Raw genomic sequence first — 15,120 nt, 5'->3', positions numbered from 1 at the left:
TTTTTAGTTCTCGAAATTATACAAAACCGTGAGTATTATAAAAAATTTCGAATTTGACTACTATTCATTATTCAATAGTTCTCATTAATATTGGAAAAAAAGGAGGTTAATTAAGCTAAAATTGAGTTGATTAGTTAGAACGAATTTTGGTGTTATTTCATGGACATTGTGACTAGGCATCTAATGATATATAGTTGAACAAATTCAGTTAAAATTGGGGAAATTATCTGAAATACATCTAGGCATCTAATGAATCCGACCCCGATAGGAATAATGTACGAACTTACTCCAATTTATAAATTAAAAAAAAATGCATCTGCGGACTAAGTTAGAAACACTTTTTCTCTCTTATTCATGGTAGGTTAATTGACTAAATCATATGCATGAAATATGTTTGCATGATTATAACATGAATTAATTAAGTACCATTTATGGTTAGCTTAGTTTCTGGCAAATATTAAAAGCATACAATATAATCTCGTTAAATTAATACTTGATAAAATAATAAGTTCGCTAAAATAATAAATTTTCTCGGACTCGACTTGTAATTTTAAGAGGAATCATATATCGATAAATTAATATCTCACTTAAATAATAAATTTTTTCAATCTCTACAGTATTAATTTAAAAAAGTTCAATTGTAAGTTACCATTATTTTGGCATATATATGCTTTGCTTGATTTTGGAAAATGAAAATGAAAAATAAAAATATACATTTATAGTAGAAACTCTTTAAATTAATACTCGATAAATTAATAAACTCTCTAAAATAATAAATTTGTCCGGTCCCGACTTGGGCTAACGTAAAAAATTGAAAAACTCGATAAAATAATAAGATAATAATTTTTCGGAGATCCCTTTATATTTTTCGGTCCCAAGAAAATCATAAATTAATAATTCATAGAAACTGAAAAAAAAATATATTACACTCTAGTGAAATATGATTCAATAGTTGTCTGTTTTTCTTTAAAGTTCAAGTCTATTTGGAGCCCATCTCTAACTTTTCTTATTGCATTCAATAGCTCAGGTGTTATATTTTTGTATTGTATCATAAAGTTGTGAAGATTGTTTGACGCCATAAGTGCTTCATTTCGCGTAACAGGCTTCAAAGACACCGTATCATAAGTGCAACGTAATTCTAAGAGACATAGATTAATTTGCCTTTTTATTTAGTATGCACAGTATAATTACTTAGTTTATACGGAAATATGAATTACGTTGAATCGGTTAAAAACTCTTTAAATTAATAATTATTAATTTATCGATAAATTAATAAATTTCTACAGTTCTGACATTATTAATTTATAAAGTTTTAACTGGTTTGGGTGGATTTATAGTTTAATTCCCTTATTTTTACTTTTATTTTGAAGTTGCTTAATTCCCTTATTGTCTTAAGCAAATGTTCACTTTTTATTTTATTTTATTTTTCTCTTAATTGGACTCTACAAAAACTTCTTTAAAAATATATAGGGATTAAAAGATGGAAAATTGTTCTAACATAATACCACTAAAAAAATGGTTGTCTAATGCGTATATCAAGTGTATTTAAAATTAAATCCCGTATTTTATAAAGTGAGTGTTTGTTGGCACGTAAGCCACTCTGTATATTTTAATTATTATGCTGAAAACTAATAATTAAGATGAAAATTACATATGATCTACTTTGTTTACTAATTAATATATGAGGGAAACTCAACATGATATATAAATAAATGATATGGTTATTACATATATATAAATGGGCTGGTTCTCGTAGTGGTTGTTTACAAATTTGCAAATCGCATTCCAATGCTTCAATTCCTCTGACCCCCCCATCTATTCTTCTCCATGCATGTTCCATAAAAGTTAGGGTCAATTCGAAATTAAATAAATTTAATTCCAATTAATTAAATTAAATATTTCTTTCGGTCCATTTTAAGTGTCACGTAATAAAAGTTACAAATATAAAAAAAAAGTTTATAGAAAAAATTATATATATGTCCTTATATATTATTCTAAAGCCATAAATATTTGTGCAAATAGAGTAATTATAAATATGTGAAATTAATATAAGGTAAGATTGAAAAAATAACTTAAATATGCGTGAATTTCATAAAATGATAATTAAAATTGCCCATAACGAATTTCATTACGTGAGACTTGAATTGAATCGGATGAAGTTTATAACATAATGCATAAATTTATTTATTTTTTAAAAATAATACTATACCATAAAGTTTCAGCGATAATTCCGACAACCTAGCTTGAGGGTTTAAAGATTTTGATAGTGAGCTTAACCATTTTATTTTGATGACTGATCGATTTTTGAAGGACCCTATGATTGGTTTATCATTTATTGATTACGCTGATGCGGAAGACATTATAAACATTTTTGGTGAAAAAAATTCGTAAGTAGCGAAATTAATTAATTTTTTTTAAAAAAATGACGTTCCTTGATCCATCCAATCCATTTTAAATATGTCGATATATAAAAGAATTAGGTTTGATCTATTTTAAAGTGTCATTTAGTGAACTTAAAGCAATTTTCTTTTTAGTTTTTTCCATTCATACACTTTATTTAATTCACTATTATTATAGTAAAAATTGTATAACCTTATAATTCCTTTGATTAATAAGGATAGACAATTCATTTTTTCAGTCAACTAATCATTTTCTTTATATTCATAATTTTTATTAGATGATATTAAAAGTGGACGGAAGGGAGTAATTATCAAAACCATTATATCTACGATTCGAAGGAGATTTTAAGATCGCAACCCATTAAAGAATTATAAGTTCATAAAGTTGATTCATTTGATACAAATGTTGGTTTCCCTCCATTTATTAAAGCAATAAGATCTCAATCAGACAAGTTACAACAACTTCAGTCATGAATTAAGTCTGCTATATAACCCCCAGCTAACTAAATTCCCAACAAAAAAATGAACCTTAATAGTTGTATGTCATTCATACTGCCATTTGGTAAGTTGCTTTTTACCCAACAATGAAGGGAAATAAATATTTATTTTCAGGAATAATACCATTGATTAATTAGCTTATCAACATTGATTATTATTAGCTTATCAACATTGATTATTATTATCGTATATAGATTATTGTTTTGTTTTAAGTCAATAAATTATCATTGCATTGTTTGCATATCAATTTCAGCTACATGAAGAAAGGATGATGGTAACCGAATTTTATCATTTCGGTTTATTATTATGAAAACTGATAATCATGTGTTCCTCATTTTCCATGATATTATGCAACCTTCAAATACATCATTTTGGTGACAAATCATTTCCTTAAAACTAAATATATTTAACACTATTAATTAACATTAATATTGGAACTCAAATCATCTTCTTTTTCTTTTTAATACATAATGAATCAATATCAATATTATTATTTAACTTAAGGATGAGTCAGAATTATGTCAGCTATTATCGAACCTTCGGATGAAACCTGTAGTCCTTTAAACCATGACGAACAGTGATGGTTGAGGTCTTGAGGATAGTTTCGTCCACAATTGACAATAGTTATCGAAAAATATTGTAATTTGCAAATGAAAATCAAACTCGACTGTTAGACGTAGACTAATTAATAACTTTGTGTTCGTCCATTGGCTAATACGTAAACCACATAAATAAAACAGAATTATTTCTCCTTTCAAATCATAGTCCATTATTTTTGGACAATGAATTTTGATTTTTGGGTAACTGATTACGGAAATGATGTCCTAGTCTAGTATCTAATTAAATTTTTGGACAAAATCACCAGAATTAAAAAGTTCCCAAAAAATGCAAGTGCTTAGGACTACCAAACCCTATTGTTTCCAAAACAGGCTGTTAACTGGTTTAATTAGTACATCATATCAATCAATTGAGAAGTTATATTTTAGCTAAAAACAAATTTGTAGTCTTAATAATACAGAATTAATTAAAGTAAACTTCTTTAACTGGTTTAATTAGTACATCATATCAATCAATTACCACGACTTTTAAGACATATACCTTAATGAGGGTCGTGTTTTCGTAAAGTCCTCAAACCTAATGGTTGGCGAAACGATGAGATATCGAATTTTGAGTGGGGAAATTGCAATCTTTGACAGTATTAGACTTTTGTTTTATTTTAGAATTATGTCTTGTCTAACCTAATCTTATGCTTAAACTATCCTTACACAATTAAATGATCCCATGAGATTCAAAGCAATGGCTTGTATCCATTTATTTGATTCATCTCCACATCATAAATTTTGATTTAAAGCGCCTTAATTGTCAAGTATTTCAGTATGTTCTATGTTTCCTAACTTTATAACATCAGTTAAAAAAAAACAGTATTATTCTTTTTTGTTGAGTTCACTTTATTTTTCATTTTCTAATTATCTTATACAAAATATAAATAACTAATTGAATTATTTTAATTACACATTTTATTGTTAAATCGAATTTGCGTGTCTATTAATTTTTTATTTTATTTATTATAAAACATAGATGTAAGATTTCTATAGGATTATAATTCTTAAGATAACTCAAAAGAATTATAATTATGTTATATATTTCTAAGTAAAGTCTAGAAATACTATACTATACTATACTATAATTTGATTTTTTTTTTCTTATCAATATTCCATATAAATCTAAATATTTTTTAATACAAGTTGTTCCCTATTTATAATATTCATTTACATATCGATTTTTAAAGTACGGATTTCACGTCCGTTCTATGACTTGTATTTATTTAAAAATGTATTAAGTGTATATAAATAATAAAACCTTAGTCATAATGTAAGTAACAAAGATGTCATGCATATATATATATACACACTTATATTCGGAATCAATTATTAATATAGATATTCTCAAAAAAATATTATTAATATAGATTTGCTTAATGCACAACAAAAAACATTTTTGTTAATTTTTGGGGATGGCTATTATATTGCGTCACGTCATTCTTACCTAATTGTAGTAATTAGATAGAAAAATATACTTGGAGTTGTGCAAGCTAGCTATAAATATCAGCCAAAAGTACATTACATATCAACAATTAACCTCAACTTCTCCAAAAAAAACAAAAACAAAATGGCAATACCAACTGCTAATTATCTATCCCATAATCTTCAAATTGAAGCTGTGCAAACTTGCCCACCACGAAGCGTCACCGCCGAACCTCGGCCAACGCGCCGCGTATCGGTGACGGACGACCTTGCTGGGACCGGGATCTTCTCAAAATGCCTTAATATGATACTTTGCTACAACAAGAGTACGGAAGAGGATACTGGTTACTTAGTTGCTGGCTGGTTCAAAGAGTCATTAGGAAAAGCCATGTCAGATCTCCCCATGCTAAGTGGTCGGTTTAGGGTTCCGGCAAAGGGAGGAGAACCGGCTGTTGTAGCTAATGATTCCGGTGTTCGACTTCTAGAAGCAAGAATTCCAATGAGTTTGAAACAATTCTTGGATACTAAAGACAAGGAAGATATTGAAGCTAAACTTGTGTTTTGGAAAGACATTGATGAAGAAATTCCTCAATATAGTCCTCTAGTCTATGTTCAGGTACATTATTTATTATTACATTACTTACATTACAGTAATTAGGAATTTAGTTTTATTACGGTACTAATTCTAATTTTTCCTCGTGATTTGAATTTAATTATATATATTTATTTCCAGGTGACAAATTTTGAATGTGGGGGGTACTCAGTTGGAATCAGTTGTAGCATTCTTTTGGCAGATTTATTTATGATGAGCGATTTCCTACATAAATGGGCTAATATTCACAGCAAATTAATGGAACAAATTGGAGAAAAAAAGAAAGTTGTACCATTATTTTATTTCCATAATGATGAGAAATCCAAAATCATTCCCACAATCTTAACTAATTCGGATCAGAGGAAAAATGGAAGCCAAACAATCATCTTCAAGAATGTCGTTGCTCGAGAAAATCCCGGTTTCGAGACTGAACCCTACAAGAATCTATCATTTCAAGCAATTAAGAAAGCCGAAAAACAGATGGGCGTCGAAATTGGACCGAAAATTTCTCTAATCATTCAAGTCTCGGCGGATATGATGAAGATAGGAAGCTTTCAGAAAGACGGAGATGAAGTTATTGTCGGATCGAAGAGCAATGGAAATTATGAAGATGCGCTTTCTAATGCTAAATGGGATGATCTTGGAGAAATCTGCTTTCATGAAAAGAATAAAGCGGACTATGTTTCATATTGGATCGGTTCAAAACATGGCGATGATGTGATTCTGATAGCAATTGCATCATCACAAGACAAAGGTTTACATGAAAAGAGCTTCGTCCTATCAATTCCTAATTGATTATGATCATACGAGTTGACAAAAGCAATTAATTTCGAGGCCATTTCGTTGGGAGCAATTGAAATTGTTTGATGTTTTAAATATTTGATTTCTTAATATTTTTTTATGATGTATTGTACTAATAATCACATTAAAAATTAATTGTTACGTACACTATTTCCTCGTGATGGAGTTCAATTAAGAACCGGTTAAAAAAGTCCAAATGATCACATGCCTTGTTTAACATTAATTTAAACCATCATATTCCATTTTCAACCAAATGGCATTAATTTTGAAACTCAAAAGTAGAGTGAATCCAGTTTTGATCGAACAAGCGGAAAAGACGATATTCCGACATATTCTACTAGTGTAATGCATTTTACACTTTTATTAGCACTTTGCGCTATTGATAGATGGTAATTTGTATCCAACCATGATTTTTATATACTTTCACTACATTTTTTATAATTCGATCGTCCCAACAGTAGTTTAGTTATGTAGATGATGTTTTCTGTAGTACTTGTTTGGAGAATTAGGGTTTCATCTGAAGACTATCATCAATTAGCACGATATTAAATTCGGCCACCTAAATTTTAATAATAATATTTTCCTGCTCTGTAAAAAAAAAAATTATAGAATGATTTCAAAATTGGTATAGTAATTCACATCTTTGAATAATCTTGTTAGGAAATCGATCGAGGCCAGGGCCTAAATATTTCTCAAATATGGTTGTAGAAACTTGTCATATAAACTATATAATGTCGACTGTATTTAAAGTAAAAACGAATCATAATTTAATGGCAAATTAAATGAATGCGACAAATATTTAGCCAAACGTCCTAAATCAACTCCTGAAGCCTCCCATCCACCACTGATCAATTACATGAATTCTCTATTGACGACAAATTTCCATAAAAGTTTCTTTAACATTTTTTTGGTTCATGAATAATGTTTAGCGTAAAACTTTAGTTTCCCTCTTTATTTTTTAGCAGTTTTGTTTTAAATATATATATATATATAAAGGAGGATAAATATTATTAATAATAAGAATTAAGGTGACCGAACTTGACCGAGCCCGCTTACGATAATTCTGGATGAGAGTCCTAATTAAGATATATGATTAATTTTAAAATTTCAATGACATATATATTATATGTATCCTTTTTTTCTTTTGCATGGATTATATGCCCTATAATTAAGCTGATGTGGATGTGATCATTCACCGGAAAACATAATTTATTACTTACTTATAATTATTAAAGGATTCTTTCGTTAGCCCCACTTTTCATTATACCATTAAAAGCCTTTTAGTGTCGGCTCAACGTTAGACGTTGGGGGTTGGCTGGCTGTGCGGAAAATTTTTGCAACTCTATCCGGTAAACTTGGACCATGCATTATACTTAATTGTATATAATTCAACATCAATACCAATTTAGGTTATATATAATCTGGGGGCAAAAGATTTGATCAATCTACATCCAATTCCCTCTCGATCGAGCCTTTTAATCCCTCTAAATACGATATTAACACTCGTATGTGCCTTAATTTTGTTTTCTCGGATATGTACGACCCATCTATAGAATTTTTTATATATACTTACATATATAAGTCACTTTCATTAAGGCCATAGAAATACATTTGGGATATTAATTACTATGTCTAATACCTCAATTTGTATTGAGTTTGATGTATTCACTCGCTAATTGTAGTCCAGAACTTCCTCTTCAGAAATAGAATGCATACAATATCTTGATCTCTACACCTATTAGCACACAAAAAAAAAAAAAAAAACAACCTAGTAATGGCACCGATGACTAACTTCAACATTCTTGTCCTCATGGCTAGCTGTTAGAACATTCAAAATTTCAAATACATGTTTACAAATATTGTAAAATTACACGTGTATTAAGTAAACTATTTAATCTAAATTTGCTCGACAAATATCTTATATATGCACTTTAAAAGCACATGCATTACGAAAGTGAGTAGAGAGATTAGTGAGATTTCTTCCAGCTCTGATTTTCATAATGTTTACTATAATCAACAAGGTTAGGGCTGAACGTATTTTTCAAAACCATGTCGATCGTCATGTTCGGTCTTGTATTCATGTATTTCGCAGAATCACAATCAAATCAAATTAAACTCATTGATATGACTAACAGAATACTTAAAAATAATTCAAATGAAAAAAAAAAAAGCAATTTAATATACTCTATATGTATCTTTCAGAAAGAATGAATTAGAACTAAAATAATCGAAAAGTTAACTAATGTAATAAAGACAAGATTATCATGAACACCGGTTAACTAACTTTTGAGGATTCATATTTTTCTCACGAAATTGAAAGATTTACAACCCAGAGACACAATTATATCGATTTTGGGACACCACGGCAATTAAAATACAATATGCTGCAAGAAAACTGAGAGCAAAGTATAACAAATCCATCCATATAATTTTACTTCTATAATGGTCATATCTACTTCTACTTCTCAACTTGGTATTTTACTATCTCCGAAAGAGCAGCCCCTGGTGTATTTTCTTTAAATGCTGTAAAATCATCAGATAGTGGCACGTTTTCCTCTGTTGTTTGTAGCCTCATTTTTTTCATCACTAGATCGCTCTCATTTACGATATTTGGGCTAGATGATTTACGTGGGCTACTCTGCTTTGTTCTATCAGCTTCATCAGCCACCTTTGTATCATCATCATCATCACCGGCACCTTCAACAACCACCGTTGTATCATCCTCTCGATTGGCAGCGGACACCTTCTTATCACCATCTTCATATGGCACACGTTCATCAGCCATAAAGATTCACCATACCATGCTATATATGACTATATATATGAGTTCGCAATACTCTTTATAGGTTCACTAAAATGTAGTATCTTCCAAAGCCTTAATACCAACCACATTTGACATTAGCTGACGAACAGTCTCTCTTGACGTCCTTATAATGCACTTCCAAAGCCTTCTTCTCCATATTAATCTCCAACCGTGGCCCGAATAAAGAAGCTTATTTGCATCAATAGTCCTGTAAAAGCAACAATTTTTACTTATTTTTTATTTTCAGTTTAGCAGATGGGTTCTGGCATCAAAACTCCAAATAACAAACCCAGATTCGAAAACCCTTGGCATTATTGACCAGATTAATTAATTAATATACATAAATGGGTAAGAGATTCTTACTTGTCCATTGTTGCAAGCAACTAAGGCACGAGTTTCAAAACCACCTCTTTAAGTAGTCATCCCGAGTTGTAGGCTTATTTAAGTAGTCATCCCGAGTTGTAGGTTTGTTTAGGTTCTTCCCGAGTTATAGGATTGTTTAGGTGATTTCTGAGTTGTAGGCTTATTCAAGTGATCCCTAGTCGTAGGCTTATGAAATTTACCTATTTCAAACTGACAAAATTGTTGCAATTCCTAATTGATGATTTTCAACATTTTATTGCGTTTGCAGTGGGACACTGCTGGCCAAGAACGATTTAGGACAATCACCAGCAGCTATTACCGTGGGGCTCATGATGGGATCATTGTAAATATCGTACCTCTTTGCCTTTTATTTTGCATCATTTCTATTACTCTGTGAAAGTTTGCCTCACTCTGGTGGCTCTTTTTCTAGGTTGTTTATGATGTCACCGACCAAGAGAGCTTCAACAATGTCAAACAATGGTTGAATGAAATTGACCGCTACGCAAGTGAGAATGTGAACAAGCTTCTAGTCGGGAACAAGTGTGATCTCACAGCAAATAAAGTTGTGTCCACTGAAACTGCCCAGGTAAAAACAATATTTTACAGCGTGTACAATTAGTATTTATGATATGTACTGATTCTGTCAAGTAAGTATTTAGTTCAAAAGCTTCACTAATGTTGAAGAGGCTTTCATGGCCATGAATAGGTAGGTGTTCCGTTAGTCTCTAGGTATTTTCGTTAAAAACCAATATTGGTCCTTATACTTTTGTTTTTCCCGCAGGATGGAAAGCCAACCAGCGTCGAACAATGCAAGGCCACCAACCGTGCAGATTCGTGGACAGCCCGTGAACCAGAAGTCAGGTTGCTGCTCTTCTTGAAGAAAAACTATAGTGATAGAGTTGGATCGATCAAATATGTTTATCTCTGGTGTTTCTTTGTTGCAAATGTAAAACTAGTTCCTTCTTTCTTATTATTGTTACATTTGTATTGAAAAGTGATTGTTTCCTCATCATGATATATGCCTTCTCAGCTCTTATACGCTGTTAATTAAAAAATTCTATTCTTTGCTCGACCATGTATTTGATTTTACCAAAAAACATTGTACAAATTAGAGATATATTGGTCAATAGCTATATTTACCTTACTCTATTTGCAAATTTGGGTTCAACTTTTTTACGGATCTCTCCCTTTGATCTAAAGTTTTGGTTAACCGGACTTGAACAAGGTACCGTGGATCACAAGGTAATGTGAAATTTGGAAATTTTAGATAGATTTCAACCAAATTTGTAGAATTACATGATAATCACCAACAAAATTACATATATATAACTGTAACAATATGTTATTTGAATGTGCTTTACTCCTATTGCTTTTATGCTTCTCCACATTGTTAGTAACTTATTCTTTCTTAGTTTCTGTTCTTTATTATCCTTTTTGTTAATAAATTTAAATAGACTTTGAAGTGGTTTATCGCTCTTCATAAGTTGTTGAGCTACTTCTGCCGGGCTAATTGACACTTTCTTAATAAGCTCTTTAATGGTACTAAAAAGTTCATGCTCTTTGATGCCCAAATAAGTGTTCGCAAGCCTCCTGAAAATCAATTCCCCATGTAAAAGTGAAAGATCATTCTTCCCGGTCGTAACAAAGCCGGATCCAATTTCTCCTTATGATTCGTCGTAAAGATTATGATCCTTTCGTCTCCACAACTTGACCATAACCCATCGATGAGATTTAAGCAAGCCTGGCAGAGTTGCCTGTGGAAAATTAACATCAAATATATGGCCATAAGTAAAAAAAAAAAGTTATTAAATGAATTATTACTATCACCGTATCAGAATAGTAGTCATGCTTGATTAAAAACCCGACTACTATTATGATATGGAAGGAGAAGATTTACCCCAGTAGCTGAAGAGCGCTGTTTGCGATCCTCTCCATTATCATTTTCATTATCAGTATGATCATCTTCTTGTTGATCTTGTTCTGTTAATGTTTTCTTCTTGCTACGATCATGTGAGATTTTCGTACTACAATCGATGTCTTCGATAAGCAAAATCGATTTATTTGTTGTAGTAGTAACCTCCTCAAATCAGCATCATTCTTCACACTTCGTAATTGAAGATCATATATATCATATCTCAAATACCCGTCCCTGGTGGTCCATATAGCAAATACCCTCTTTTCCATGCCCTTCCAACGCTATGAAAATAATTTTTCCTTTTTGTGGAAACCTCAAGATCCTTCATTATGAATTTCTTGAGATCCGGCTCCATCGCCAACGTCTCGAAAGTCTAAGGATGCTTGAAATCAGTCGATTCCCAGCAGCCATATTCTTGATCATAAGTGTAAATATCAAGAACTTCTTTCTTGTTTAGAATCTCCTCTGCAGTTTTCAATACATATGGTATATATTTCTCCATTAACCTTTCTAAATTTCTTTCTACACGACAACTCGAAATATCTCTTCTCATTATGCCAGAATTTGAGTTCTTAGTTTCCTTTAAACGAGGAATCCATGTGACGACGATCCCTTCGAACTTGTCTTTCACCTCTGTGTTGACAGCTACTGTCTGTGGTGTGCCCCACTCGAGTAGGGAGGTAAGCTTCCACAACACAGTAGGTTTCGTTGTCGACAGCTTCCCATCTGTCTTCGATGATGAAAGTGAAGGTGGTCGAGAAATAATAGGAGAAGATGTAAGAGAATTTGTTTTCGATTGGTCTTGGAGAGTTTCTGGGATCAACTCGCTTGTAATTGTTCGTAGGAGCATGATAATGGCGGAAATGGATGTGTAACCCTACAAAATGGTTGACAGAGAAGGAAACATGGGTCTGGTAAATTTTCTAATTAGACTCTTGGAGTGAGTTTTATTAAGAAGAAAAACTTACTTAGTGCATTGCTGTTGAAAAGATCGATCGGTTATCTATAAGAATGATTTACGATTTGACAGATATTCCGATTGAAGACGTTATCCTATAATTGTACATGTATAATATCATAAGTATATTCTAATTATAAGTAAGGTGTATAATAAACTTGTACATCAATTAATTCTTCTTGTGAAACAAGTAACAACATTTTATTTTTATTTCATAAGTATGTTCTTTCTTTTCTTTTGTTTTAATTTTATTCCCTGCTTTAATAAGAAACAAGTAACAACTTAACTTGTGCTTTTTACATTTTCACCCAAGGTAAAAAAACTAAACATTTTAAAAAGTTCACCCTACAAGAAACTACACCATTCATGTCAAAAGTAATGCTTTCTTCTATTAAGAATATATGAAATAGATAGATAAAAAACAAATGATTCAAAATTTAAAATTGATCAGAGGACAGAATACCAACTCAAAATTTTATCTCTCATCTTTGCTTGGGATTTCAGAAAACAACTTCCAAGCATCATCCAATTCTCGACACTTGCAATACATGCTAATTAAAGATGTACACGTTGTTGTATCATTAGACAATGGAGACTTAGAAACAAACTGAAGAATTTGCCGATCAAGCTGCAATACAGATAATTGACTGCAACCCAATAAAACACTACTCAAAGTTGAAGCATTTGGCTGTATGCGGAATCCCAACATTGTCTTAACAAGCTTCAAACCATTCTCAGCTCTACCATTTTCGACATATCCTGCTATAATTGCATTCCATGTAACCAAATTCTTCTTTGGCGTCTCTTTAAACAGTCTTTCTGCTGAATGAATCCTCCCAGACTTCATGAAACCATTAATCATAGCTGTCCATGCCACCACACTCTTTATTGATGCAGCCTCAAACAACTCAACGACCAAATATAACTCCCCAGATTCAACATATCCAGAAATCATCACACTCCAAGAGACACCATTCTTCTGTGGCATCAACTCAAACAACTCACGTGCTTCGCCCATTCTCCCTCTGCGTGCGAATCCCGAAATCATCGTATTCCACAAAGCTATATCCTTAAAAGGTATACGATCAAAGAAAGACTTAGCTGATTCGACAACAGCATTAGCTATGTAAGAAAACAGCATAATATTATAAGAGAATGCATCTGGTTCAGGTATTTTATCAAACACCTGCTGTGCATCATCTAACTTCCCGCGCTTTCTCGAGTACAAGGACAAAATGGAGTTCCAAGTAACAGTTGACTTGAAGGGCATGTTGTTAAATACTCTGAGAGCAGATTCCAAATCCCTAGAGCGAATATAATTAGATATAATCTTGTTTGATGAAGCAATATTAGAATCAGAATTGCGAGTGCTTTGGGTCACGTTACCGGAGGAAAATGCGCGTAAAGTAGAGGAATTTGATGCTTCCCCTAGGAATTGGCATTTGGGTTTTGGGTCGTGGGAGCAGAGTGAAACTATAGTGTGTTCGGTGATACGGCATGGGGGCTTTTAGGTAATTTGGACCGTGCCGTCGTAGGCTCCTCCGGCTGGGGATTGGTCGGGTATGTGCAACGGATCTGTCCTCTTTGTGAGGCTACGTGACCGGGAGCATGGACACCGCCGGCATCGCCCTCCTGAAGAGGCATAAGCGCCCAAAGTCGAGGAGACCTATGGCCTCACAGCTGTACAGGTCGCTTTCAGCACTACAGTCCAAGTCAAACCTAAAGGTCTCCCCTATATAAAAACCAATCTCAGATGTCCAAGTAAGCCAAGACTTATTCTTAGAGACACACAAGAGACTTAAGGACACTTTACACTCTCTCTAGAAGTCGAATACTTCTCTCTCTAGACTTGAGATCCACCACGTAGCTGCTCAGCTTCGTGGTGAGCCTCGTAGGCCCCCAATAGACCGTAGACGCTCAAATACTTCTCACCCCCCATTCTGTCCTAAGTCTGAAACATAACTCAGAGACTGATCGGAAAGAGGCGCGTGCTCTTCATCTCTGACTAGTTTCGAATCCCATCGAAACATTAGCACCGACTGCGGGGAGTTCGTGAAAAGTCGCCTTTTTTCAGCATCTACTATTCATCGAGTTTTTCCAGGTTCCAATACACAGTTGTCTTTGTGGGTAACTTTCTTCATAAGTCTTCCAAATTTACCGCTACTGTCTCTTAAGCATGAGGATCAGGACCACTAGTGCCGAATTTGATCCGGAACAGAAACCGCGCCATCCGCTTTTTCCCTTGTGACCAGAAGTGGTTGTCGTCGAGAAAGAAACCGGAGACCTTATCGTACTCCCTTCGAGGAGCAAAACGATATCAACATAAGGCTCGTGAGACTTGCTAGATATGCCAATAGGAAGGCACATGACAACAGTTTGAGTCACTCCTCTAGTTCCTCAAGAGGAACCATACGTACCGCGATTAATTCGCATCTTGCTCGCAGCCCAATGCCTTCGGCTCCACGGCCTGCTCCATTACTTAGGCGCGCCAAGACTCAACAACAAGAAGAAGCTACACCACGACCTCAAGGCCAGCCCTCCCGGTCATCCAGACCCGACCATTACCTTCGGCACATAATGAGGAATCGTTTGGCCCCAGAGGGGTCAGAGTCGTTCGACGACGTACGAGAGCTTCTTGACAGGATTAAAGAGCGGAGAATAGCAGAGGAGTCATTGTTGGAGGAATCACATCCACGTGGACATCGGATTTAGCCAACACGTGGCAGTGTGTTAATTGGTGGAATTTTAAATTTTGCTTCGATCAGAT

General features: G+C 33.2%; 3 protein-coding genes and 1 pseudogene across 3 annotated transcripts; 2 read left to right on the top strand and 2 right to left on the bottom strand.

The window, feature by feature from the left end:
• The first annotated feature begins 5,066 nt into the window (after nt 1-5,066).
• Nucleotides 5,067-6,308, top strand: LOC139881769 (uncharacterized). Its single transcript, XM_071866180.1, has 2 exons — nt 5,067-5,537; nt 5,655-6,308. Exons 1-2 carry the CDS (start codon nt 5,067-5,069, stop codon nt 6,306-6,308), a joined length of 1,125 nt encoding a protein of 374 aa, XP_071722281.1.
• A 3,153-nt stretch (nt 6,309-9,461) lies between these two features.
• Nucleotides 9,462-10,358, top strand: LOC139881768 (GTP-binding protein YPTM2-like). The gene is made up of 5 exons (XM_071866179.1): nt 9,462-9,482; nt 9,749-9,823; nt 9,911-10,087; nt 10,140-10,186; nt 10,262-10,358. Exons 1-5 carry the CDS (start codon nt 9,462-9,464, stop codon nt 10,356-10,358), a joined length of 417 nt encoding a protein of 138 aa, XP_071722280.1.
• Nucleotides 10,359-10,772: 414 nt separating this feature from the next.
• LOC139881765 (AAA-ATPase At1g43910-like) lies at nt 10,773-12,302 on the bottom strand (annotated as a pseudogene).
• Nucleotides 12,303-12,828: 526 nt separating this feature from the next.
• On the bottom strand, nt 12,829-14,292 carry LOC139881764 (pentatricopeptide repeat-containing protein At4g16835, mitochondrial-like). Its single transcript, XM_071866178.1, has 3 exons — nt 14,203-14,292; nt 14,040-14,085; nt 12,829-13,826 (listed from the first exon to the last, which is right to left on the bottom strand). Exons 1-3 carry the CDS (start codon nt 14,290-14,292, stop codon nt 12,829-12,831), a joined length of 1,134 nt encoding a protein of 377 aa, XP_071722279.1.
• Nucleotides 14,293-15,120: the final 828 nt, after the last annotated feature.

The sequence above is a fragment of the Rutidosis leptorrhynchoides genome, unplaced genomic scaffold (assembly GCF_046630445.1).
Source record: "Rutidosis leptorrhynchoides isolate AG116_Rl617_1_P2 unplaced genomic scaffold, CSIRO_AGI_Rlap_v1 contig193, whole genome shotgun sequence".
Classification (NCBI taxonomy): Eukaryota; Viridiplantae; Streptophyta; class Magnoliopsida; order Asterales; family Asteraceae; genus Rutidosis; species Rutidosis leptorrhynchoides.
Note: the sequence above shows the minus strand (reverse complement) of the source record. Positions and strands in the feature narration are given on the sequence as shown.

Coding starts and splice junctions, on each gene's coding strand:
- LOC139881769 (XM_071866180.1), top strand. CDS start 5,067: ATGGCAATACCAACTGCTAATTATCTATCCCATAATCTTCAAATTGAA. Junction 5,538..5,654: donor GTCCTCTAGTCTATGTTCAG/GTACATTATTTA, acceptor ATTTATTTCCAG/GTGACAAATTTTGAATGTGG.
- LOC139881768 (XM_071866179.1), top strand. CDS start 9,462: ATGGGTAAGAGATTCTTACTT. Junction 9,824..9,910: donor GGGCTCATGATGGGATCATT/GTAAATATCGTA, acceptor CTCTTTTTCTAG/GTTGTTTATGATGTCACCGA. Junction 10,088..10,139: donor TAAAAACAATATTTTACAGC/GTGTACAATTAG, acceptor GTAAGTATTTAG/TTCAAAAGCTTCACTAATGT.
- LOC139881764 (XM_071866178.1), bottom strand. CDS start 14,292: ATGGGGGGTGAGAAGTATTTGAGCGTCTACGGTCTATTGGGGGCCTAC. Junction 14,086..14,202: donor AGCTACGTGGTGGATCTCAA/GTCTAGAGAGAG, acceptor GTTTTTATATAG/GGGAGACCTTTAGGTTTGAC. Junction 13,827..14,039: donor TGTAGTGCTGAAAGCGACCT/GTACAGCTGTGA, acceptor AACACACTATAG/TTTCACTCTGCTCCCACGAC.